General features: G+C 53.8%; 1 protein-coding gene across 2 annotated transcripts in view; it reads left to right on the forward strand.

Annotated features, from left to right (window-relative positions):
* The window catches only part of USP10 (ubiquitin specific peptidase 10), a 44602-nt gene extending 18841 nt beyond the window's left edge, over positions 1-25761 (forward strand). For both annotated transcript variants that reach the window (XM_075538015.1, XM_075538016.1), the window contains exons 2-14: positions 3007-3075; positions 6232-6289; positions 8710-9759; positions 15453-15544; positions 15922-16031; positions 16618-16673; positions 16822-16925; positions 17688-17787; positions 18616-18796; positions 20209-20374; positions 22398-22542; positions 23480-23545; positions 24884-25761. In XM_075538015.1, coding sequence (XP_075394130.1) covers positions 3007-3075; positions 6232-6289; positions 8710-9759; positions 15453-15544; positions 15922-16031; positions 16618-16673; positions 16822-16925; positions 17688-17787; positions 18616-18796; positions 20209-20374; positions 22398-22542; positions 23480-23545; positions 24884-25071 — 2385 coding nt within the window. In that variant the 3' untranslated portion in view covers positions 25072-25761. The remainder of the gene's footprint in view (positions 1-3006; positions 3076-6231; positions 6290-8709; positions 9760-15452; positions 15545-15921; positions 16032-16617; positions 16674-16821; positions 16926-17687; positions 17788-18615; positions 18797-20208; positions 20375-22397; positions 22543-23479; positions 23546-24883) is intronic.
* The last annotated feature ends 811 nt before the right edge of the window (positions 25762-26572 follow it).

Genomic DNA, 26572 nt, shown 5'->3' on the forward strand with positions numbered 1-26572 from the left:
GGGGGAGATAGCCTATGTATTCATTCCCTTTTTTAAAAAAATCATTTTATTGGGGACTTGTACAACTCATCACCGTCCATCCATCCATCCATGTGTCAAGCACATTTGTACATTTGTTGCCATCATCATTCTCAAAACATTTTTTCTACTTGAGTCCTTGGTATCCGCTTCTAATTTTTCCCCTCCCTCTACCACCTATCCTCCCTCCCTCTCTCATGAATCCTTGATAATTTATAAATTATTCTTATTTTTTCATGTCTTACACTGTCTGATGTCTCCCGTCACCCACCTTTCTATTGTCCGTCCCCCAGGGAGGTAGTTATATGTAGATCCTTGCGATCGTTTCCACTTTCTCCCCCACTTTTCCCTTACCCTCCTGGTATCGCTACTCTCATTGGTCCTGAGGTGTTTATCTGTCCTGGATTCCCTGTTTCCAGTTCTGATCTGTACCAGTGTACATGCTCTGGTCTAGCTGGATTTGTAAAGTAGAATTGGCATCATGATAGTGGTGGGGGAGGAAGCTTTAAAGAACCAGAGGAAAGTTTTATGTTTCATTGGTGCTATACTGCACCCTGACTGGCTCATCTCCTCTGGTTCATCTCCTCTCTGCGACCCTTCTGTAAGGGGAAGTCTAGTTGCCTACAGATGGGCTTTGGGCCTCCACTCTGCACTCCCCTTCACTCACAACTATATGATTTTTTTTGTTCTCTGATGCCTGATACCTGATTCCTTTGGCACCTCATGATCACACAGGCTGGTGTGCTTCTTCCACGTGACTTTGTTGTTTCTCAGCTAGATAGTCGCTTGTTTATCTTCATGCCTTTAAGACTCCAGACACTAATCTTTTGATAGCCGGGCAACATCAGCATTCTTTACCACATTTGCTTATGCACCCGCTTTATCTTCAGTGATCGTGTCTGGAAGGTGAACATCATGGAATGCCAGTTTAATAGAACAAAGTGTTCTTGTTTTGAGGGAGTACTTGAGTAGAGGCCCAATGTCTGCTACCTTAATACTAAGCCTATAAATAAATGCACATAGATCTATTTTCTTATCCTCATACATAAATATACTTACTTTTGCACATGCCTGTATTTAGACCTCTATAAATTCCCTTTGCCTCTCATTCCCTTTCTGCCCAGAGAAAGGTTTGAGGCATTTGACCAGGCTCAGAGTGCTGTACTCCAGCGCCCCCTAGTGCCATGCTGTGGTGGCAGTGGCCGCTGTTGTTGCCCGTTTTTCCGGCCTGTTTCCTGGGCCTTCTAGATATAGAGACAGGCCCTGGAAGCCCTCGAGTCTCCTCCAGGGAAAACCCAGAGGGCTGCCTGAAGTAGCTGTGGGCCTGCTCCATAGAGTCTCTGTGAGGCTGTGAGCCGACACTTCCCTGGCTCGGCTCGGCTCCACTCCCCCACTTTAGGTGGTCACTCTGTCACTTGGTGGCCGACTTACAGGTCTTGTCATTCTCTTTCCCATCCGTCTGTGAGGTCGGGTAGGTTGGTGTCCCTCTGTCTCTCCAGCATCCTTCTTCCTCTGTGGACAGGTTCATCCCCCAGTGAGTTTCTGTGCCCCTCTGTGGTCAGTCCTCTGGTTCCACCTGACCAAGGCTCATAGTGGTGCCAGGGGAAGGCTTGCCCAGCTCTGGGGTTTGAGGCTGCACTGCCACACCTGGTGGACAGGGACAGGTGGAGCTGCTGTGAGCATCAGCATGTGGGCATGGTGCGGTGCGTGTCCTGAGTAGGTTTTTGATGTCTCCAGACATCTAGTGCTGTCTGAAGTGGGACTCGAGGAAAGACAGTCGGCAGGTCTCTCTGTGTATGTGCACGTGCACATTTCACCTTCTTTCTGCCTCCTCTCCTCCTGGCAGCCCTTTTCTGCCATTGCACACTATGCCATGGCCACGTCGGGCAGCCTATCCCCAGGGCTGGTCCAAGCTCACCACACACTCACTTCAGACTGATTCTAAATCCTGCTGGGACACTGCTTATTTTCACCGTCATCACCCAGAGTGGTCTATGTGTGGGCTCTGCAAGTGTTACATGTGGGTGTCTGTACCTAATTGGTCCACTGTCCACTTGCAGCCATGGTCCCTATCACCAGCGTCTCCAAAAATGCCTCTCTTCCCTGCCAACCTTAGCCACCACCTGTGCATGGCTTCTGCAGTGATAACCAAGGCATCCCCAGGTGCAGATGATGAACTTGGCACTTGGCTGCTGGCTGGGAGGTTGGGGTTCACCAAGGGGATCCTGACTGATAAGCAGGCTGCTCGCACATTGCACTTCTTGCAAAAGGTAGGTTTGTGTCCGCCCTGCATCAAGCAGGTCTGTCAGCTCTATTTTCCGACAGTGCACCCCCCCTCCCCCGTCTGTGCTCTTGCACGCTTCATGCACTGTAGGGCAGGGCCAGTATCTGGTGCAGGTGTTGGGGCACAGGGTTCCTGGGCTCACAGCATTGTCACAGCTATGTGATGTCAGCAGTCTCGTGGAACCTGTGGTCTCCAAGGCACAGCCAGGGCTGTGTGAGGGCCTTAAGTAGGGTGTGTGTGTGTGTGTGTGTGTGTGTGTGTGTGTGTGTGTGTGTGTGATGATCCAATGCAGTTTTTTGATTAAAAATTGAATATCTGCATGTATATGTTTGAGATCATCTTCCCACTTATAGGGAATTTCCCACTTGCCTGCCATTGGTCTGGATGGCAGAGAACACAGATGGGGCTGGTGGGAGGAGCCAGCAGCCAGGCTGCTGGGACAGTTGGGAACTGTGTGTGAGCTGTGCACGGTGCCCTAGAGTCCCCAGGTGAAGGATGCTCTGTCAACGGCTTTAGGGACAGTTGGGCAGTGCCTATTTTTGGTCCTTGGACAGCACCACCTGGGGGTCAGTGCCTCCCTCATTGGCTTTATGGGGTTCTGGCCCTGTGGCCCATTGCATTGCTGGAGGGTGGGGGGGCATATTTTCTGAAAGTTTGTAGCTCTGTATATCTTGTGCTCAGTGACTCTTTCTGATTTTTTACAGTATATTTTTGGAGACTTTAGCCCCGATGAGTTCAATCAGTTCTTCGTGACACCTCGTTCTTCAGTAGAGGTAAGACGACACTTTGAATTGATGTTTGTTTCAGCACCCTGTTTTGAAATCCTTGTTTGGTATTGAGGAGCGCCAGCATGCAGGGAAGTGAGAGAGGAAGATTTTCTTGGCAGACCCTTTTCCTTGTTGCTCTCTTGCACTTTATCTGCTGAGTACCATTGAGTGAACACCCCCCCCATCCCCCACCCCCCACCCCCCAGCTGGACCGTCCATGTCACTACCTCAGCCGTGCTGGGCATGCTGGTGTCCTAGTCTCTCGACATGTTCCCCTTTCCCCCAGATGCCTACCTGAGTGCCCAGTCAGGGAGAGCACTCTGGCCCTGGCGGTGCTGCATGCTGAGTGATAGTGGAGTCACGTGGTTTTCGTGGGCAATTCCTGATGGCCAGCAGTGGCATCATGATGTTGGATCAATGTGCAGGTTGCACGTGCTGACTGTGAGGCCGAGGGGCTGAGCCCCTGGCCCACTCTCTCCTCACTAGCCAGGGCTGGGGTCCTTCTTGTGGGTCTTAAAGGCATCTCTTCCCAGCACACAGACATTTTTATGTTCTACCCCGCACCCCAGAAGAGTACATTTCTAATGTTAATGTCAACTGTATCAGCCTTTTTTTACTTTTGTTGTCCTTTGGTCTCTTAAAAATATTTTAAATGAAATTCTTCCCCATTCTAAAGTCCTTTGCCCATTTTCTTTCACATTTAAGGTTTTTGCTTTCACACTTGGCATGCAGTGCAGGGCGATACAGGTTGTGTGTGTGTTGGAGATGGGGCAGCCCTTCTCCCAGCCCCCCTCCCCTCCAGGGCATGGCTCAGGAGAGCTCTGTCCTTGGTCACACAGGTCAAATCTACTTCTCACCCCCCTTCTCTCTGTCTCTTGTGTTGCCCCCCTTCTGCTCCCTAGTGGACAGAGTACTGGCTGGAGCTGTGGGCCACGCTTGCTGGGGACACAGCCGTTCTCGTTGGTCCCGTGATCTTTGTCCTCCTCCATCCTTTCATCCTGTCTTTTGGGTTTTAATACTCAGTGTGTTCAGTTATGTGAAAAACGACTGAAGTGTTCATTGGGCCCCGTGAGAATTGGGGACTAACTTGTGGGGACGTTAGCATCTGTGCGGGTGTGGATTTACTTACCGTTTATCCCGGGCTTTTCTTAGTGCTCCCTTTGTGTTTTAGTCCAGGAATTAATAAAGCCATAGGGGTGGGCACATGTTCACCTTCTTTATATATAAAACCCTGCAAAATGCCCTGGAGTGGTAAAAGGGAGGGAGAGAGCGAATGGCCTATGAAGTAAACCTTATTTAACTTTTAATAAAATCGAATGCCTCGATCTACTGGGCATGTACAGACACAGCAGGGGGGGGTGGGCTGAGGAAGTGGATCTTTTAGAGAGGCAGTAAAGAGTCAAAATTGGATCTGGCTGGGCCCACTTACCTCCCCTTCACCTGGGCTTCTTGAGGTCTAAAACTTTGAGCATCAGAGGTAAGATATTTTTATTAGGAAACTATAAACTTCAACTCTTATTACACAGAATTGCCCAGAAATATTTTATTTCCCTAAGAAAACACAGTGTGTTAATTTGAATTTCCCTTTTTACCTTGGTTAGATCCTTGGTGTGCTTAAAATCATTAACTGTTAACACCAGTAGACACAACACGATTGAAGGAGAGGGGATGTAATGGAATGTGCTCATTTTCTGAAACGAGCCCTGGTTCCTTCCCCTAAACTTGAAAGAGTAAAAGACTAAAACTTGGGGCATCTGCGTAAGGTAAATGCTTTCAACACGGGCTCCTGCCGTCAGCTGACCTGCGCTGGAACGAGTTCTCAGGAGCTTCTAGTGTCTGAGTAGGGCAGGGGAGGGACAGCAGAGAGGGCTTGGCTTGAAGGAGTTTGTCCTTTGGCATGTCCTGGGACATCAGCGGCAGCTCTTTTATAAGACTTAATGTGTGTGGCACGAAGCTGCTTGACTCAGAGAAGGCATAGTTATAAGGATTTTGTATAAGTAAGGTGATTTAGGTCCTTCCAATTTTATAGCTTTCTGTCTCCAAGGGGCACCAGAAGTCACAGTGAAGCCCTGTGTTGGTGGCCCCTGGACACTGCTGAGGGACATGGGCCACACTCACTTCCTTAGACCCCTTGTGCTGCTGTGTGGTAGTGACTGCTGGTGGCAGCTGTTGGGTGGCCTGTGCACATACATGAAGGGTCTTGGTTGCTGCCCGGGAAGCAGGCCTCCGGTGCCCCAGTGAGAGCGGGTCAGCTCTCCAATCCTGAAGGCTTCTCAGTTTCCTTCCTTCCTTCCATTTTAACAGTTTTATTGACACTCGATCCACTTAACATAAAATTCAATAGTTCAATCATATAAAAAAGAATTGAACAATCATTACCACAATCTAACTTGGTTTTCTTAGCTTCCTGTTTGTCACTGATTCTGGGGGAGAGCATTCCGTGCGCGCCACACACACACACACACCCCCTCCCCGCCCGTGACTTGAGCTTGTCTGTTCTGTGTTAGAGGGGCGTGAATTACCCCTGCCTCAGCGAACTTTCTCACCCTGCATCTGGCCTCGGAACCAGCCCTACTACCCCCATGACTATTTTGGAAAAGGAGAAAGTCCATGACCTTGGGCACTTGCCATTTTGCCTTTCTCCTCCCCAAAAAGGAATGTGATTATGGCATTCATTCAGTTCCCATTGGAGCAGGGCCCCTGGCCATTTCTTCCCAGCAGGCTTTGCTCCATTGTGGTAGTCGACCCTGCCCTGGGCAGCAGTTGTGGGGTGGGGAGCACGAGCCCCTTGCCAAGTCACTCGTGGGACAGTAGAGTCTGTGACTTGAGGCGAGTCCTTCATGTCCCTGGGTGGGAAAAGGACGGTGACGAGCATTTTCTTGTAGCTGCTTTGCGTGTCCACTGGAGGCCAGTGTGACACTTGTGTGTGTGCGTGTGTATTGGATCTGTTCAATAAGGGAAAGGTTTCAAAGCGGTCCCATCTTGTGTTGTTGTTTTCTTTTTCCCCTTCAGTGAACGTTTTCTCTGGACGGTGTGTGGCTGTGCTAAGAGTGACGGCCTGGGGGGTGTGGGGAAGCGTTGAGCTGAGTGCTGCCTTGCTGGGGGAGGTATCTGGGTATCAGCCTTTTGTTGAATCAAACTTTGTTTCCTGCCCCTATGCAGCTCCCCCCATACAGTGGAGTCCTGCTCGGTCCCCACACTGCGGAGGAAAGCCCCGAAGGTAAGCTGGCCCTACCTCCTGTCCCAGCAGCAATTCTGCCATGTGAGTTGGTGGGCAGCCACTGGGGGTGCTGTCTGCCATGTGCTGCTGCTCATCCCTCCTCCTCCTAGACCAGGACTTCCAAAGGTCCTTTCACATCACATGACGTGAGAAAAAAAATCCCAGCTGAAAGCCAGCTCCCAGTGCAAGAATGCCCAGACTCATGTTCACATTTGGCTGTCAAGTCCTAACTACCTCAGCACACACGCTCCCTACATTCCGAGGCCCCGCCCAATTCAGAGATGTGAAGGATGTGCAACAGGGAGTGACTTCTGTGTGGGTGCTTGTTGGGGAAGACGTGGTTGAGGGTCTCAAGGTGAGATTTAGAATACCTCAGCCAAGAGCAGTCCCACGAAGATTTGTTTCCTATGACTCTCTAAGTTCCCCTCCTTGGGAGAAGTCCACGGGGGTAAGATGCCTGTGTGGTTTCTGGCTGGTGTCTGCTTAAGACATCAGTTCAGAAGGGGGTACAACTTGACACCCCAAGAAACTTCCTCCATTGTGCCCACCTCACAATAGATCTTTGAATTTGGTAAAAACTTGTTGGCACTGATCAGGATGCTATGTGTATAACTATCCTTAAAAACATTTTAATTTCACTTTGATCATGCATTTGTGGTAGACAGAAGGATATATGAGGAGGCACCTCCAAAAACTTGGAATTTTTTTCCCCTAAAAACTATGTTTTAAAATTTTCTTACAAAACAGCCTATTGCCTTCAAAGTACCCTCCATTACACTTAATACATTTATCAAATCTGTGATTCCATTCTTGGAAACATTCAAACTCATCTGTTTGGACGGCTGATAGCACTTCCCTCATTTTTCCTTCACCTCTCTTCTACGTCAAATCACTGTCCATTCATGTCCCTCTTCATGGAAACAAAAAGGAGTCACACACAGTGAGGTCAGGTGAATAAGGTGTGGGGGCAAGAGAGGCATGCTGGGTTTGTTTGTTTTTTGCCAAAAACTGACACACTGAAATGACTGTGTGAGCAGGTCCACTATCCGCCACAAATCAGGCCTATTTTGGTTGTACACTGATACGCACAATGTTTTCAGAACCTCTAAACCAAAAACTTGACTCACAGTCTGATCCGGTGGAACGAACTCCAAATGCACTGCAAGTCAACATTTTCTTCTTCTTTGTCAATCGTCATTTCCCCTTTTTTGAAAGGAGAAACCTACTCGAACACTTGTTTGTCCCATATGTTGTCCCTCTAAGTTCTGTTCAACATCAGAACAGTTTCTGTGGTGTTTTTCCCAAGCAGGAAACAAAATTTCTTGCCGCATGCTGTTCTCTTAGGTGGGTTCCAGTGAAAATGAGGTTCCAGTGAAACTGCTTTTATGAAAAACTTCAAAAAACGAGGTTCCAGTGAAACTGCTTTTATGAAAAACTTCACTGTGACCAGAGTGAACCTTCCCAGGCGATGCCACTGGGTGTGGGTGCGCTGACTCAGCGAGTTGCTGGCTGCTCACCTAGTGGGAAAAATGTGTACCTGATTTTTGGGGTGCCCCTGGAATAATGAAAGTGTGTCTCGTGAAATATGGAGGATCGTGGGAACTTTTGGATCTATTAAGTACCGTATATCTTCGAGTATAAGCCGACCTGCGTATCAGCTGAGGCACCTAATTTTAACACAAAAACTGCATTAAAAATGTGCTTATACACGGCTTATACATGAGTATATATGCTAGCATTGCAGATTTTTTTATATTAAGTAGAATTCAGATTTCAGTCATCAAGTCTTGGCTTATTGGAAACAAAAAATAAAAAGTGAGTTCACAATGCAGATATTATGAGATTTTAAAAAATAAAACTCATGTCAGTGACAAGATATGATTAATTTATTTTGAAGACAATTTTTTTATCAATACAGATCATTAAAAAAGCAATGTTACAGTTTTAAATAAATATAACAGCAAGGATTTATAAGTTCTACAGTCATTGTGATATGTAGTTTTCTAATTTTACTTGTCAGCATACATATTCCCTGGACTCAGGCATAAAGGAAACCAGTCAAGGCAGATTCCATGAAAAAGGGGCTTTTTTAAACATGCAAAAATACTGTGTTCTTTTTAGTATTAGTTAATCCTAATTTTTTCTTCTGAAAATTTCTGGAGCTACCCAGAACATGGGAGATGGGTGTGGGATTGTTTTTCATAGCCTCAGATTAAATAGGATTGTAGAGTTACTGTTTTATTTTCAGCAAGGTGTTTCTTTTTTCCTCACAGAAATAACATGTGCCCTAGATTGGTTTCTGAATGGGAAAGGTGTGAATTCGTTTTCTAAAAGCTAATGAGGACTCAGGAGGACCACCCCTCTTGCTCATCGGCTATGGCCGCCGGCTGGGCGTTTACTGTAGCTTCTTTTCTCTGCAGGACCAGACTACCAGAGAATCGAATTTGGGGTGAATGAAGTGGATGAACCCAGTGACACATCGTCGAGAACCCCCAGCTACAGTATTTCAAGCACACTGAACCCTCAGGCCCCGGAATTTATCCTTGGCTGTACAGCTTCCACAAAGGCCCCTGATGATGCAGACAAAGAGACAGACTGCAGCTCCAGTGAGCGCCCTTTCCCAGGCTCGCTGGCCGCTGTGGATGGCAGTTCCCACGCGGAGGCTGAAGGCCTGGCTGATGATGGTGGCCCCGGTAGTCTTGGGCAGAGGGAGCGGAAGAAGAAGAAAAAACGGCCACCTGGGTATTATAGCTACTTAAAAGATGGTGGTGATGATAGTATTGTTGCAGAGACCCTGGTCAACGGCCATGCCCACGCCCACACGGCCATCCCTAACAGTGTGGGCTCCGAGGACACCGAGTTTCTGGGCGATGTGGCCCCGCTGGTCACCGCCAGGACTTGTAACAGCCCTGAGGACTCGCTGGACTTCATCAGTGACTCCCTGCGTGACGGGCTGTTCCCCCAAGCACTGGACAGCCATGCCAGGACTGCAGGGCAGCCTGAGCCATGCCCCCTGGCCGACTTTGAGCAGGCCTGCCTCTCCACAGAGGCTGGTCAGGATGGCCTGTTACGGACAGCGGTGGCCCAGCCCTTTGCTGGGACTGATACTACTGAGAGCCTTGGCATTGCCAATGGACAAATACTTGAATCCTCGGGCGAGGCCCCAGCTGCCAATGGGGTGGAGTTACCCATAGTGGAAAGTTTGGACGCAGAGCCCGCCCAGCCCCAGAGCACTTCCTCCCCGGCTGACCCCACAGGCTTGGTGGCGGGCTCTGCACCCACCAGCCAGCCGACCAAGTCCTGGGCTAGTCTGTTCCATGATTCCAAGCCCCCCCCTTCCTCACCCATGGCATACGTGGAAACTAAGTATCCCCCTCCGTCCACCTTCCCCCTGGTCTCTGAAAAGCAGGTGGAAGTCAAAGAAGGGCTTGTGCCGGTCTCAGAGGATCCCGTAGCCATACACATCGCAGGTACAGTTCCAGCAACGCTGCTGCAGCACGGCCAGGCCAGCCAGGGTGGGGGCACTAGGGTGGGCAGGGCCTGGCCCTGGCAGAGGACTGTGCTGATGGCTGCTGGGCCTGTAGGGTGCCTGGCGTGCAGGTTCCTGAAGACAACCCTGGCTTTCTGTGTGATCGACAATCAGTCTGTTGTAAATCTGCCTAGCCACAGTGAGGGGTGTACAGCATCCCCGGGGTGGTGCTAAGGTGGAAAGTCCTCACCCAGGACTGGCTCCTTTTTGTAGCCGGGCTTCCTCGTGGTCCAATCCTTGTGTTTTGTTGCTTCGTGGTGTGAGCAGAGCTTGCATGCGTCCTCTCTGGGGGGAGGGGCGGGAGTGGGGGTCAGTGGCACCATATGACCAGAACTCTGGCCCAGGCCCACTCTGATTTCTCAAAGCTTCAGGAAGTAGCTTGTGAGTAACACGTGCCTCTCCGGAGTGAGTAGATTTTATTATGGTCTTATTTTTGTTGATCATTTTGTCGCTTTTGACAAGAAAAGAAAAATCCCCAAAGCATTTAGCTCAAAGTTAGTTTTCTCTCTAAAATGCACAAGCTTTGACATAGGACCATTCACAACAAAACAACTACAACAGCGCCGTTTATTCCATGCTTATGAGCTAAGAGCCTCCATGCAGGAAGCCAGGTGGGTCTCACGCGACTGCACTTTGCTGTGTAGTGCCTCCGCGCAGACTGAGCAGGGCTTACAGGCTGGAGGTTGATGGTGACCCTCATCCCCCAAGTCCACCTGCACCAGTTGCCCCAGTACGTCTGCTCCCTCCTGCTCTGCCACAGTTTGGACACCCTTACAATACACCCCACCTTTCGTGGTGCTAGTGCGCGTGTAGTAAGTAGCCCCAGTGGAGCACTGTTCTGTCCACCGGGAAACTGGAAAATGCCTGCGGCTTGCTGCGGCTGAGTGCCTCCAGTGTGTGAACAGGTAGCCCTTGATTAGGATGGGTGTGGGGTACACCGATACACACTGTCACAGCACCTGGTCTGATCCTAGCACTGTTCTCAGAAGCTCAGTTATAAAGACCCTGTTAGGAATGAAAACCTTAAAACAATAATAAGGTACTTGATTTGCATGAGAACTCTCCAGTCGCGAGGCTTCCCGTACCTCACATTCATGGACTGGCATGGAAGTGCCACGCTGAGAGGTTGGCTCTCAGTCCCACTTTCTGAATGCATGCTCTGGAGCCCTGGGCCGCCGCCAGCCCCAGGAGCTGGGTGGGGGCGGCAGCAAGCTGCCAGCCCCAGCACAAAGGGGTAAAACATGGTCTTTTGGTAGTTAAGGGACGGCAGCAGTAAAGACTCACTAGGAAGCCAAGCCGAGCTCCCGCCATCGTGTCGGTGCTGATGCACAGCCGTTTTCCTTCTTGAGCTGCTGCTTGCTGGTAGTTTCGAACTGCCTGCCATGCAGATTGCAGCCCAATGGGGACCAGTACACCCGAGGGCTCCTGTTTATTTTAGAGTATGTGAACGAGTGCTTTCGGTGGCCTGCCGTTCTTTGTAGTTGTGAATCAGGCCAAGGTTTGCAAAGCAGGTCACGGATTAGCTCCTCCATCATGATTTCCACAATGGACCTTCGAATTTCCTGTTCTCCTCTCTCCTCCTCTACTGACCCTTCTGAATGTTGCCCTTAAATGAACCCAGTCCTTTTGATCTCTGGTGGGCGGTCCTGGCACCTAGATGCCTTTGGCTTCAGACCTGAGGTTAAGGGGCGCTGCCGTCCTGTTCCTGTGAGAAAGTAGCTGACTGGGCAACTAGTGATACTGCGGCCTCCCATCTTTTACCAGTTAGGGGACTTTTGACAGAGTTCTCGAGGGCACTGCAGTGGACAGCAGCCACAGTGCCGGGGGAACAGTGTGCCCCTCTAGATCAGTTCATTCCAAGGTTATTAACCTGTGATGAGATACCTGGGGGGTTGCTTTTTATAATGTGCCTCCTAAGTTCAAAGTCATAAAAACTTTGTAATCCTATACTTCTGTTCCTCGAAATGACTTCGCAGAATTCCCAACCCTTGTTGGAAGGAAGGAAAGCTTCCCATTTGAAGTGCTTCATCAGCCTTGTAGCCAGTGCCCGGACCTCTGAGAAGGGTGTGAGCACAGTGCATGCTCCGCCTGTGTGAAGGCGTGACTGTTTCTGAGTGGCAGGCACTGGCTGGGCTGTGCCTGCAGGCTGCCGAGTGGTAGAGGAGAGTGTCAGAGTGTCGGCCCTACGCATTGTCTAAGCCATTCTCTGAATTGGGGGTTGATGTTTTCCACCACACAGCTCTGTCTCCCTCCTACTATTAGATCTGGCCACTTACAAAGATGCTGTGATGACAAAGGGGAAGTTGCTTTTGAAGGGTCTTCTCCTTTTCAGCCTGAGATGAAAGATGTTCTCTCCACAGTCTTCCCATGTTAATTCAACACATCCCTGCCATCGAGTTCATGCTGACTCAAAGCGACCTGATGGCACAGGGTAAACAGCCCTGGTGGCTTTCCGAGGCCATGACTCTTTAGACGCCTGTCTGTTGGTTTTCCCTTGCCGACCTAGAGGATCACAGCTGAAGAAAGCTTAACCACACACCACCCGGGCTCCTCTCCCTGGTAATGGCAACCTCCGAAACCATGTAGCACCAGCAGTTACAAAGTCACCCTTGTAAAGCGCGAGTGAACCAGCCTGTTGCCACCAGCAGAGCCACCTTCCTAGGCTTGCGGAGGCTTTCCTCTGTCTCTGTGGGAGCAGCCAGTTCACACCACAGCCCCACCAGCCTCTTCAGAGCCCCATAAAGTACCTCGTCCTGCAGCCCCTCCAAGTCATTTTCTCTTTAAGGATTGACTGTATAAACATGACAATGTCGGTTCCGAGGAGCTGACCTTATGAGTGGCACCACCAGGCCCCGTAATGGGCTTGTCTCCCAGCAAAGCCTCAGTTAGTTGTCTTAAGCAGCCGAGTGAGGTTCTAACCCCATTAAAAGAGCTTCCAGTGTTTGTTGTCATAGGAGTCAGTGTACATGGGCGCCCGACTGGCTAAGAGGGGCCACTCATTCCCTTTGGGGAAAGAGGGAGAGGGGACAGCTCATGTGTCTGGCCTAACAGCACTCTCTAGAGCCAGTGGTAGTCCCAGAAGCTGGCCTCTGTACCTGTGCTTAGGAAGCGCCAGCTCCATTCACCTCACCAGCCAGGACCTCAGGGAGCAAAAGACAGCCGGAGCGTCACGCGTTGATGTCTGCTATTACTGCCGCCAGCTCCACGCTCACCTTGGTGGCAGGTCACCTCCTCCTCCATGTGTCCTTAGTTGCAGTCACTGTTGTCTCCCTAAGTGGGAAGGAAGATAGCCCGAGACACCAAGAACTTCGTCCTAATCGCTAAGGGACTGTGGCCTTAGACAAAGGGACGGGACTTGTGCCCCTGAAGGTCTGCGTAGGCTAGGGGGCACTTGCCATTTCTCAGTAGGAATAACAGGAGGCAAGGGGGACAAACCCAGACTGGACCATCTCAGGAGCCCAGGGGTGGTGGTGGCTGCCTGTCGACCTGGGCGCCCGCTGTGCAGGGTCAGTGTAAGGGTAGGGGTGAGGGCACACTGAGCTCCGAGTTGCCGCCTCCTGTGGTGGCCCAGCTCATCCAGGCTGGCAGCACGTGCGGTGGTCAGCTTCTCCTGGGCCTTTACCAAGGAGCCTTGCTGTGCGCCACACCTGCACTGTCTCAGATGTGGCCCTTGTGCCCCTTCAAGTGTGTGCCTGTGTGCTCTGTTTAAAGGTTGTACGGAATAGTAGGCACGCTGAGAGAGCAGGGCAAACTTCCCAGCCCAGCAAGGCAGTGCTGCAGAGAGTGAGCAAGCTAACCGGCCAGTTCTGTGCTGCGGGCACAGCCAAGTGCCCATTCAGTGATGTCATTTGTTAAGAATAGCAACACCCTGTTGGATGGGTGGTGTTGCCCAGTCATCGTATACCTGAAGCCTGAGACCAGTGTCTGTCTAGGAAACAAAGGAGTGTGTCCACAGGGACTCGTGTAAGTGAGAAGGTCAGGGTCTGTGTGGGTTGTGAGACCTGCTCGTCTCCCTCGGGAGCTGGTTGCTCTCATGTGACTGCCCCATCAATGCTCTAAAGCAGGGAAAGCGCTGCGCACCGTTGGTTAAAAAGGCAGTTTGCCCCCAACCCCGGAATGGCTCTGGCGTTTGGAGCGCTCTGCCTGTGTTGGACTCTACTTTGGCATTTCCTGCTGATGTTTGTGATTTGACCCTGTTTTAGCATGGGCCCTGCCGTTATCAGACTTCAGTTCATCCACAGCCCATGGGCCGGGCGGTGCCCGAACAGCAGGGCCACTCAGCTGGGAGGGGCAGTGCCGGGCTGGCCAGCTGCTGCCCTGTGCAGATGTGGGTCTTAAGTAGGAACCTGACTGTGCACCCTGGTTTCTGGAAAGCTCCAGGTGAAGCATTAACCATGTGCAGGAAGTTCATCATACCACCTCATGTGGCTTCTGTTGAGGTGTTTTGGCAACGTCACCTCGCTTTGGCTCTTGAGATGAAGACTATAAACTCATCATTCACTGAGGTTGAGTTCATGGGAGCAAATCATAGGGCAGAACCACCCTGAGAGTTTCCGAGACTGCGGTTAACGGGAATAGAGAGCCCTGTCTTTGTCTCACAGAGCTGCTGGTGGTTTAGGTTGCGGCCTAACGTAACCACTGCGCCAGTAGGGTTTCTTCCTAAACACAGGAAAGCTTACCTCTAGTCCAGTTGCTGAACACCGGCGTTCAGTTTGAGAGTCTCACATGGCGCCGGGGCATACTTTAATGAGACTAAAGGGGTGTGATGGAGGTGGCCCTGAGGGCCAGGCTGTCAACCCCCCCTCCCCTTCCAGCCTCCTGAGTGCTCCCACAATCTGTTTCACCTTCTGAGCTTTAGCTTCCTCACTGGGAGCCCTTGTGGGGGCTGCTGAGGAGTCTGGAAAAAGTGTCCGTGAGCTCGTAGGGTCACGATTCTGAGAGTGCTTGCTTGGGGCCGTGGGACCCTCCCTCCTGTTGAAGCACCCTAGAGGCTGATTGCACGGGGGTATGGGTAGGTGGGGGGTGGTGTCACTGCAGGACTGTGATGGCACACGGTCACCTGGGGGTAAGCAGACTTGTATCTAAACAGAACGAGGGGATTCTGGTACACCCAGCTGAATCATTCAGGGACACAGAGGTCCCAAAGAGGAGGGTCTTTACCCACCATTAGGTCACTGTGCTCCCACCAGGATGCCTTGGGTGTGTGCTCTTCCCTGAGAATTCTGTGCAAGTGAGGCTCAGGCCCTGGATGTCCACAGTCCCCACCCCTAATTCTGGAGACTGAAGGAGTCCAGGAAGTGTCCTGGTTGCCTCGGGCCAAGGAGAAATACTGGTGTCTTTTCATCATGGTTCATGGCTTTTAAAATGCTCCATTGTTAAAAACAGATCTTTGGTCTATAGTTTTGCTCTCACATGAAGAGGAATAAATGTTCGTGTTAATGTAACTCATTCATTTGAGAGAAATCTCACTAGATAACCCACGCACTTGACGTTGAACTGTGTTCCACGGAAACTAGGAGAAAGGCACCTTTTTGTGGGTGGTGTGTTTTTCAAAGAGTCCCTGAACGCTGCTGAGTTGAAGGGAAGAGCTGACTTCCATGCTGTTCATCTCAGATGTGCTGCTTCCTCCTTCAGAGTTACTGGAGAACGTCACCCTCGTCCATAAGCCGGTGTCGCTGCAACCTCGCGGGCTGATCAACAAAGGCAACTGGTGCTACATTAACGCTGTATCCTTCTCGGCACTGCCCGCCCCGCCGCCCCTCCTCCTTGTCTGCCCTGCACGTAACTCAGTGCCCACGGGCACACTCATCCGAATCCAGAGTCCCAAACACGGTTCCTCCAAAACAAAGGTTATTGCATTGAGAATGTACCAGAGTCGGGCAAGTTTTACTCGGTCAGATTGTGGGACGGAGCGGCCACTTACAACAGGAGATTGTCTTTCATGGCACTGGGTTCAGGGATGCCAGAGTGCAGGCGGTTGCCCTGGTGGGCTTTTGTGCCCACCCTGGGTTTACCTGGGTTCTCGGTGCTCGTGGTTAAGGGCCATGAAGACATCGGTCGGGTCGGTTTGTTTCCTTTACGCGTCCTCACTGCCGACTCGCAGACACTGCAGGCCCTGGTCGCGTGCCCGCCGATGTACCACCTGATGCGATTCATTCCTGTGTACTCGAAAGCGCAGCGGCCGTGCACCTCCACACCCATGATCGATAGCTTGTGAGTAAGGCACTTGCTTACAGGGTGGTAAGTAGCCCTGGGGATAGAGTGGGTTGTGCATTGGCATGCTGACCACAGGTCAGTAGTTTGAAACCACCCAGCTGCTCCTTGAGAAAAAGGTGAGGCTCTTTACTCCTGTAAAGAGTGACAGTCTCAGAAGCCTATGGAGCCAGTTCTGCCCTGTCCATAGGGTGGCTCTGAGTTGGCACCAGCTGAATGGCAGGGACAAGGGGTGGTTATGCTCCTCTGGTGCTGAAGAGTGCCAAGCACTGAGCTGAATCCTGGCTCTCGAGCAATGGGTCCTGTAATGTCCGTTGTGTCTCCTTGGTATTGGGTGAGTGGAGCATTGAGTCGTGATGTTGAGAGGCAGTGACCACCCCGCCTCCCGACATGTGGGCTCAGTCTGCTGCCATGGAGGCCACACCTTCAGAAATCAAGAGTCCCTGGAAAAAGGCTGTTCACCTTTGACTCCATCCCCGTTACCGATGTCCACGTTCGCATGCTGCCCACCCACCAGGGGCTTTCAGTGACTGCGTGCCTAAGCAGCACCCTCGGAACGTGAGCCATTATTCTCTTTTCACCTTAGTGTTCGCTTGATGAATGAGTTCACCAACATGCCGATCCCTCCAAGACCCAGACAGGGTGAGTGACAGGGTCGGCTGTGCCTGGAGGCCCCGGGCGAGTGGTCTTGCCTGCATGGGGGTGGAGGGACGGGGGGAACGTTGGGCGCCTTGGCCTCTGGGCACTTGCAGGAACATTGGCTCTGACAGCCTGTCCCTCCCCATTGCAGCTCTTGGAGACAAGATCGTGAGGGACATCCGTCCGGGAGTTGCTTTCGAGCCCACGTACATATACCAGCTCCTAACAGTGATCAAGTCAAGCCTGTCTGAAAAGGTTTGGCAAAGCCTGTGGGAAAGCCGCTTTTTCTCCGGCCCCCGGTGGCCTGTGGCTGCCCCGTGCTTGCCCTGTGATTCTGGGGGTGGGGAGGGAGGGGCTTTCAGAAGTAGACCAGGGAATGGGTGCTTCGGTGAACATCCGTGTGTGATACAGATCATTGACCTCCGAGTCCAAGACTGCTCACATGGCTCCTGGGTGCCCAGCACTGGTGTACGCACAGGCATGTGTACCTGCTTCAGCTGGACCACCCTTGGGACTCAGCACAGTTACGGTGTCCTTGTCACCATCGCTGTCCAGGGGGACAGCAAGAATGGCCAAGTCTGCCTCTAGAGACCATTCCTCACACTCCCACTGGGAGTGCAAGCCAGCGTCATGGGAGGTGCATGTGTGGCCAGGTCCCCGGGAGCTGTGGCCACGTGCATGGGGTGGTGGCTACCAGGGACATGCCCCAGGTTCATCTGAGGTACTAATCAGCTCACATTGGCTCACAGGGAGCGTGGGGTTCCCAGCCTGTCACTGAGGTGTCTGAGCAGCTGGCTCTGGTCTTTGATTTAATCTAAACAAACAAAAAAGCAGCTTTGGATGTTAGAGTATAATTTGTGCATTGGATGCACATTTAGGATAGAGACTTTTAGACACAGCATAAATGAGGAAACTAAGCCCCCTTGGGGTCTCTGCTGTCCGAGGGGCAGGGGGCATGTGCAGGTCCTTGCTAGCCATCTGCCCTCCACTGACACCATGGATGCGTGACCTTCCCAGGGTCGCCAGGAGGACGCCGAGGAGTACCTGGGCTTTATCCTCAACGGGCTGCATGAGGAGATGCTGAATCTGAAGAAGCTCCTCTCCCCGAGTCACGGCAGTAGGTCACGCGGGCGGTTGTGGGAGGAGCATTATTTTAACAGTGCTGCATGCTCATGTGATAAGTTGCTTTGATACCGCAAACCCGCCCCCCCTGTAAATTGACCCACCCTTCAAAATCATGGGTTTACTCATTAGGATAGCCAGTTGTCTTTGTAGGGTGGGGGGACCGTGTGAGCTGGGGCCAGGGCCGGCTCAGAAGACAGCAGAGCCCACAACTAGGAGCTGCTTGCTGCAGCTGCACCAACAACAAACTGTTTTGAGGTTGAGGCCTGTTCGGCTTGGTGGAGGGTGTTGTGTTTGAATAAGTCAAAGAACCTCTTTTTCTAAATTCAACTTTTAATTGGGAAAAAGACAAAACATCTAGGAAAGCCGAGAGGATGGCTCTGTGAATACCTGTCTGTGACTGCCAGAACTCCCACACCTGCTGTGGGCCTTGACCCCACTCACAGCAGCCCTGAAGGGCCAAGCAGACCCCTCTCCTCAGCTTTCCTAGGCTGTCTTCCACAGGGAGCAGACCGTTGGGGTCTGTCCTTTGGAGCAGCTGGAGGTGTCCATCCGGCTGCATGCTACCCCGTGTGCCGCCAGAGCTCCTGGTGGAACTGCTCGGGGTCAGTGCCAGTGCCAGTGACCCTCCACCCGCAGTGTGTGTCCTAGAGCCCAGGGTCCTGGCCTGAGTCACGGAAGCTCGCACTGTGATGTAAAACCTCCTCCCTCGAGTATTTGCCCCACCCTCACACCTAGTGCTCCCCCTGCCCCTGCCGCTCATCCCAGCTGGTCCTGATCCTCTCGGCCGCCGAGGATCCCTGAGTGGCTCTCCTCCTTCCAGAGCCCGCCGTCTCCAACGGCCCCGGGAGCCAGGAGATGCTGGAGGACGAGCAGGAGGAGCAGCCTGGAGAGGGGAGCGAGGACGAGTGGGAGCAAGTGGGCCCCCGGAACAAGAGCTCGGTTACCCGACAGGCTGAGTTCGGCCAGACCCCCATCACTGGCATCTTTGGCGGACACATCAGGTTGGCATGGCTCAACATCTGCCTTCTCCCGGGCATGGGCACTCAAGTGGACAGGGAGGGGCAAGGGCCGCAGCATGATCTGGGTAGGAAGACTTGGGGGCCTGAACCAGGACCCCTTCCAACCAGCTACGTTTTGCTGATGCCCACAGTCCACCTCAGTGTTTGGGTGGTGTTGTGAGAGCCAGGCTGGTGCCCTTTTGTGGACTTCCAGGAAGTGTCCTCACCAGCAGTGCTAAGAACAGGCCTAGCTTTCGAGGGTGCCCTTCAGTTAGACCCCTCACACAGCTCTGTCCCACACGCTGGGGCCTGAGAAAGCATGGCCCTCTCAAGGTCTCCGGTCCGTTTCTGTTCCCTTCCCGCTCCCTCCTGCCATGAGCTACATCCCTGGGCAGCAGGATACACATCTACTCCCAGCAGCTGTGGGAACCAGGCTCAGCAGCCAGTTGTCAGCCGCAGCCCAGTTTCTGTCCTGGGCCGGCTCCAGCCTGCCTCGATGGCCGTGCCAGGTGCCTGCTGGACTTGGCTCCCAGGAGCAGACAACAGGAAGGTGTCCCTTGTGGGCCTACCCTCACTGAGAGACCCGGGAGCAGCTCAGGTGGGGCTTAGGGGATGTGGAGTCACTGCCAGTCCCCAGCCAGTGGGGACACAGGACTCACATTGGGGAAGTGGCCCACTTCACTGTGTGGCTGTGTATGAGTCACCAGCCTTGGCCTCTGTGAGGTCTTTGTACCGAACTGGCTGCTCAAAGTGAAGTTGCAGGAAGAAACTGCCTCACGAGTCTCCAAGGGGAGGTTTGCTTCTAAACCTCTGGCCCCCTTCTTCGTAGGCCGGAGCGTCTCCCTGCTCCAGAAGTGAAAAGGCTGCCTCCTGATTTTGATTTGCTGTGACTGGAACAGGGAGAGTGGCTGTCACTGAGAGGCGATGGGTGGGTGGGTGGGTGGAGTGGGGTGTCAGTCAGTACTGGACTGGGAAGCATGGAGCCAGTGCTCCCCAATTACCTGCCCTGTGGGTGAACCAGATGGCTCCGCCTGCACGGGCCACGGGCCCCTTGTTGGTCGGCTGAGCAGGCGCGTGTCTGCGGGGACATTAGGAGCCGTTCTCCTGGCATGTGACCTGGTTGCTGGTTATGCACCCCGCCCTCCCACGGGGAGATGCCGGGAGGCATGCTGTTCAACGCGTGTTCACACTTTGCACGTGTGTGATTCTCCGAGGAACTGTGACGTGTGAGCGTGCTGAGACCGTATAGCTCCTGGCTTGTCAAGCAATAGTACAGGGTGGATGGGGGTGGCGGAATCTGAAGAGAGTACGGTTCCTTCCAGAGCCTTCGAGTGGGCGCGTGTTTCAGCGGGCAGCGGGGAGGGAGGTGGCAGAACACGCGCCAGCGGAGCTTAGGGGCACGCGTTTCCGCCCAGGTCTGTGGTTTACCAGCAGAGCTCTAAAGAGTCGGCCACACTGCAGCCCTTCTTCACGCTGCAACTGGACATCCAGGCCGATAAGATCCGCACCGTCCAGGAGGCCCTGGAAAGCTTGGTGGCCCGAGAGTCTGTCCAAGGCTACACCACGAAGACCAAGCAGGAGGTACTTTCTTGTTGGGCTCCCCGATGGGCACCAGAGGAAACATGGGTTTGGCTTTACTCTTCTGGGCAGAAATTTCCAGATGTTTGTGAATGAAGTAGAAAGCATGACTCCTGCCCTCCAATCCCCTGTAGCTCTGAACTTCTGTGCTGTAAGGGCCGGCTCCTTGTTGGGAGTTTGAGACTGACTCTTTACAGCAGTAGGAAGCACCCCCCCACCCCCGTCCCCCTTTCTCCTTTTGACAGGTCTCAGAACCCATTTACCGAGCGCTGTCTGTGTCCAGTCCTCACGCATGTGAGAGATGTCACCCACCTTGTGGGGAGCATGTGAACGTCCTTCTTGTGGGGCGCTGGCAGCTCTCTGGTCCTGGTGGCCTTCCATGGTGCACTTTGGAAGGATGCAGCTGAGAGAGGCGCTGCACAGGCTGTATAGCTGAGTACTGCTCTGTTGGCCCTTATGTCCCAGTGACGTCCTTTAAGTCAAGGGACCACCAGCTGACAGGGTAGGCCGGCTCTGGCTCTGTCCTCCTGCCTCCCGGTAGGAGCTGCGCTGAGCCAGCATGTGGCCTCAGCCTCAGCATGCACGCAGGCCAGTTGTGGCCACCTTGTTGACCTATTCGTGGTGGGTGGCCTGTGAAGTGCCGTTTCTGCCCTGGGCCATGTGGGGTGGCTGTAAGCTGGTGCTTCCAGGGAAGCCCCAAGGCCTCTCAGAACCTGTCACCATCCACACCTCAGGCTTGCACTCTCACCCCGGAGGCCCTCCAGAGGCCCTCCAGAGGCTGCTCTGTGGGTCAGTGAACCCATGCCCGTCCAGTGTACTCTTGCCCAGGCAGTTTGGGGTTTGAGAGTGGTGAGAACCGGCAACAGATGGCAGGCAGCCTGCGAACGTGGATGCGGGAGAAGAGGCTGCAGCCACGCTTCCACAGAGCCAGCAAGAGGGGCTCGCTGGCAGTGTGGCTGGCTTTGTGTGTTCGGCCATGTGGCCGCTGTCACTTGAGAGGACATTACTGTCCCTAGCAGCAGGGGCTCATGCTCCTCTCTCTGGGTCTGTGCCTTTCCCTGGGGTGCCTTTCCGTGTTGGTGGGGTGGCTGGTACTCCTTCTCTATTGGTGGCTGGACTGGTGGGGGGACAGGAGTGGGTGGTGGGCAGCCTGGCTGACCAGAGGTGAGGAGGAGGGTTGGTTCACTAAGCTGAGATGGAATGAAATTTGAACTTGGCTTGGCTGGGAGGACAGCGTGGTGTGGAGAACTCTGACAGGTGAGAGCAAGCCACCTTTCTGACTTGCAGCCCAGCATCAGGTGGGAGCTTGGAGCCAGGTAGAGGGGCTGTCCCAGGAGGCAGTGCTGTGGGAACACGTGTGAAAGACCAGTTGCACTTTCTGGAAACAGGTGTTTCCAAAGTCCTCTTTAGGGCCCAGGTCTCTTCAGTGTGGACACCCGTGAAGGTTCAGGGAGAACCGGGCTGTTCTCGAGGCTGGCAGGGAGGGGGCGGGCTCTGATGGGGAGGCTGTTAGCAGGACATAGCAGCCAAGAAGACTGGCGTGTGTCTAGCACTGGCTGGGATTGCCAGGGGTTGAGGTGAGAGCCAGGCTGGCCCACACTGCTCACTCGCATGTGAGCCTTCTTGGATGCTTCATCACAAAGTGTAGAGTCCGGGACAGTAAGAAATTGCATGCTGTGTCCCTCCCTCCCTGCTCTTGATCAAGATGCTTCTGCAGAATCTTTCATTAACTGTGAGAAGCAGGGCACCATTGGTTCATCTGGCCTCGGGAGGGCAGCGAGCCGCCCACTTGTTTCCTCCTCACCCTTGCTTCAGCTGAATAGAGACCCCTCTTGTGACTCAGCTGGCGACTTGCAAGCTTCTGGGACCCCAGACATTCCACCACCAGCCAGGAGGGGGAGCAGAAGCACCGACCGCGTCATAAGCTCACTTTGTGGGTGGCCCCATGTAACCACCACCCTACCCCCTGAGACACCTGGTCCCGCAAGCCCCCCAGTGGGTCCTTTTCCCCCTGCCATTGTCGTAGGTGGAGATCAGTCGGAGGGTGACGCTGGAAAAGCTCCCACCCGTGCTCGTTCTGCACCTCAAGCGGTTTGTGTACGAGAAGACCGGTGGCTGCCAGAAGCTGGTCAAGAGCATCGACTATCCCGTGGACTTAGAGATCAGCAAAGGTAATGCCGCCCAGAGCGACCCTCTGCCTTTGCTCTGTGGCTGCTGGGTTCCCACTCTAGTCAGTCTCTATCGCTAAGGGATCTTGAAAAATAAAGACAGACTAGGAAAGTGCAGCTTTTCCAACCAGGCTGCCTCTTGGCTCAGCCAGCAGTGCAGGCAGGGCTCCTGGTCTGGACATGGCCAGGACTCTGACTCTCCCGGCTGAAGATGCTCTTCCTGGGTCCTGAGGGACATGATCCTTTTTCATACACTAAGGAAGTGCTAAATGGCCCTGCTCCCTGCCCCTTCGCCCCAGCTGGCAGTGATGTTGGGGAGCCCAAGTGGGGCTGCCTACACCATCTCTAGTTTCCCCTGCTCAGCCACAGCACTGCCCCACCCCCATGTCCATGGGGCAGATACCACCCTCTTGACTGCCAGCTCCTGGGCCAGCTCTGTTTTCTGTCTGTCCACTTGCATATGCACATGCAGCTCCTTATGTCCCCCATGCTTTCCAGAGACTGCAGTGGGACTTCCCTGCCCCATAGGCCACCGAGGCGCTCAGCTCTGTCCCTAGGAGCTGCTGGTAGGCACGAACTGCTGACCTTCCAATTAGTAGCCATGCGCTTTATCCACTGTGCCACCAGCTTACCTCTGGTCATTCCCAGGTGGTGGCAGGACCCCAGAAGCCCCTCATCCTGGGCACTGCCTGGTCATGTTCCATCAGCCACTCAGCAAGAGAAAGTCAAGCCTTTCTGCCCTGTCAGTACGCAGCATCAGGTGTGACCTAGGGTATAGTCTGTGCTCTCCTCTCAGGTCACCATATCCTACTGGGCTGCCTGGGCTTCAGACCTAGCCACCTGCAGTGCTTCAGGGAAGAGGTGGTGGCCTGGAGGCCGCTCTGGCTTTTCCCTGAGAGCCCTCTGTGTGGATCAGAGCTGTTGGTGGTGTCTCTTTCAGACCTGCTCTCTCCGGGGGTGAAGAATAAGAATTTTAAATGCCACAGAACCTACAGGCTCTTCGCAGGTGAGTGTGGGGCTTGTGCCCATGGTACTGGCCCATTGCTGAGCCTGCTGCGGCCGCTCTCCACCCCCCTTTCTCACCTGCTCCCCAGGCCCAAGACTGCCAGTTGGACAAGGGGGGGGCGGGTTAGCACACTGCAGCTCCAAGAACCCCCTCCTCCAAGTCCTTCTGGCTCAGCCACCTGCCTGTCCCTGGTAGCCCCTGGGCCCTGGGTACCAACCACATAGTGCTCACTTGTCGACGTGAGTGTGCTGTGGCCTTGCTGCCGCTGCCCTCTGTGCTGCCTCTACTTCGCTGTTTCCCTCCTGAGCCTGCCCAGCTTATCAATCTAGATTGTCTTCGGGGAGCTCCCCTGAAAAGCAAGAGCAGCCCCCGAGGTTAACACACAGCATACTGCAACCAACGTGACCATATAGTATTGTGGCCCCCCAAGTGGCAGAAGGAGGGTTCAGCCCTCTTATCCTGAGTGCCAGGCCTGGGCTGCACTGGAAGATCAGTCAGTCCAATGTGCTGGCCCCAGTCTCCTCTCTTTCCCCGGTCACTGCACCCTCACAGGCGGCTCTGGCCTCCTCACTCTTGGGAGGATCTTCGTCCTTCCTCCCCACTCTGAGACCCTGGTGGTGCTGAGGCCCTATTGCCCGCCGAGCCACACCAGCCTTTCCCACTGTCTAAGCAGCTCCTGGAGTCTGGCCCTGAACTCCCTGTGGGAGAATGGACTGGCTGCCTTGCCCTGCCACCTCGGAGGAGGCCTGGAGGAGGCCAGGCTGGTATAGGGGCAGAGCAGGGGTCTCTGATCCCCTGGCCCACACACTGACTGGGGTCATCGGCCCTACGTGGTCTCAGAACTGAGCTCCCCGAGCTGGTGAAGACACACTTCTCCCCGAGACCTAGTCAGCCGAGGGCCTGCGTTTCTGTGGAGCAGGACGTGCTCTTGGCCGGCTTTTCCAGCCTGTCTGCCCAGGCCTTTGGTGAAGACATTGCCATTGAACTCCAGGGTTTCAAAGTAACTAGAAGCTGTGCTTTTAAAGTGAAACTGTGGTAGGAAAATTAGTAATAGACTGAGGTGGACCCTCTGTGTTGGTGGGCCCTGCCCCGGTCCCCCTGTACCTTCAGATATTCCTGGTGTTGCTGCCCCCCTCCCCTGGGCTGCAGCTGCCGAGCATCTAAGGGGTTCTAAGTGGTGGTGTATGTGGGGGTGGGGTTCCAGTCTTTTTCAGATGAGAACTCTAGTGGGCAGTGTACCAGGTGCTGGGCCTGCTTGTTCAATGGGCTTCTGGTTTGGGAGGGAGCCAGGTGGGTGCACTGGCCCCTCCCCCGTCATGGGCATGCCCTCTCTTCCAGTGGTCTACCACCACGGGGACAGTGCCACAGGTGGCCACTACACGACCGACGTCTTCCAGATCGGCCTCAATGGCTGGCTCCGCATCGACGACCAGACGGTCAGGGTGATTGCCCAGCACCAGGTGGTGAAACCCACGGCCGAGCGCACAGCCTACCTCCTGTACTACCGCCGCGTGGACCTGCTCTAGCCGACGCGCCCCGCTCGCCCCTGCCCGCCCTTCTGCCGCCCGCCGTGCGCTAGAGCAGGACTTTGTGCTCAGCTAGTGTCTTTTAACTTCCAGATCATTCGGTTGAAATAGACTTAAGGGATTTCAAACCAACTACACACCACACCCCCGTTTCCCAAACGCGGTGCCCCCGCGGTGGGAGGAGTGTCTGCATCCGCCCCACTGCTGCCATTGTCCGCGCCTGGAAGTGTTGCCCTCCCTCAGAAAGGAAGCATTTCCTTGGTGACGCGCCACCCCACCCCCAAGCTCCCCTAGTTTTTGATAAATGAGAAGAGACGCAGCCAGTTGCCAGGAGAGAACTAGCTCGACAAAAAGAGCCGACCCCACAAGTCCGATGCTGGTCCCCAGTGACTGTCCTCATCGGCCGGAGACCTGCCTGCCGACGTGCGCGCTGCAGACGCACTATTTGGAGCTAAGGTGTCAGTCCACAGAGACGGTGAGTGTAACGTTATTGCCATTAAAAGATTCCAAATTACATTCACGCTTCTGTGTACACGTGATGAACAAACGGGCAAAATGAAGACTGATCTTCCCCACATGTGCTCTGTAATTCTGCCATCTGCTTCCTCCTGCCGCGTCTCATGTCCACAGCCCAGTGGTACCTTGGAGCACAGCGTTGTTGCCCGTCCACCAATAAAAATCACAAAGTTGGTTTGCAGCGTCGTGCTTCTTTGACTGGAGCCTCCTCCCATCTCACGGGAAGTCAGTGGCCTCGCTACTTCCCGTGAGAGCATCTCTATGGGGGCGCGAGTGCCCAACAATGCTTAACCTGCTACAGCACACCAGGAAGGGGGACAGACCCACCCACTCCCCCTTTGGCGGGTTCTGTGCCCCCCCCCCGTTCTCGGGTGTGGCAAGGCCGCCTTGCCTAGACTAGACTGAGCCACGTGAGCAGCTGCTGCCCAGAAAGGCCATGCCCTCTGGCTCTGGTCCCCGATATTGGATGACCAGGGACCAGGGATCTTTGGTCACGCTGCTCTGGGGCAGAGGTGACTTCACCCACCTCCAGCCTTCCCTCCAACTCCATTACCCTGGTGACGGGCGCATCGGTGGGTCCTGACTGCTGCAGAACAAGGTGCCGCCTGTGCTGGTGGTACAGTCATACAGTCACACCCACACCACACAAGCCCCACCCACACCCCCCCCCACCACCGTGATGGTAGTCCGGGCTGCGGAGCACAGCTGGGCCTTGTCACACGACCGTCGTGGAAATGCTGTCAGTCTGGGCATTAAAGGCCAAGCCCTTGCTGAGGTGACAGGCTACAACGTAACCCTCATTGTTTTGGAGCCAGCGAACTCCTCCTGTCACTTGTGTGTTAGTGCCTGCTGGTGCTGTGACCTGCTGCTGCCCTCTGTAGGGCTTCCAGCCCGGGACCACCTACGGCTGATGCTGCTAGTCTGCCCTCCGTCTGGAAGCCACTCCGGAACGGTCCACACGGCAGACCCTGCTCGTATTTGAAAT

Source organism: Tenrec ecaudatus, chromosome 18 (assembly GCF_050624435.1).
Source record: "Tenrec ecaudatus isolate mTenEca1 chromosome 18, mTenEca1.hap1, whole genome shotgun sequence".
Classification (NCBI taxonomy): Eukaryota; Metazoa; Chordata; class Mammalia; order Afrosoricida; family Tenrecidae; genus Tenrec; species Tenrec ecaudatus.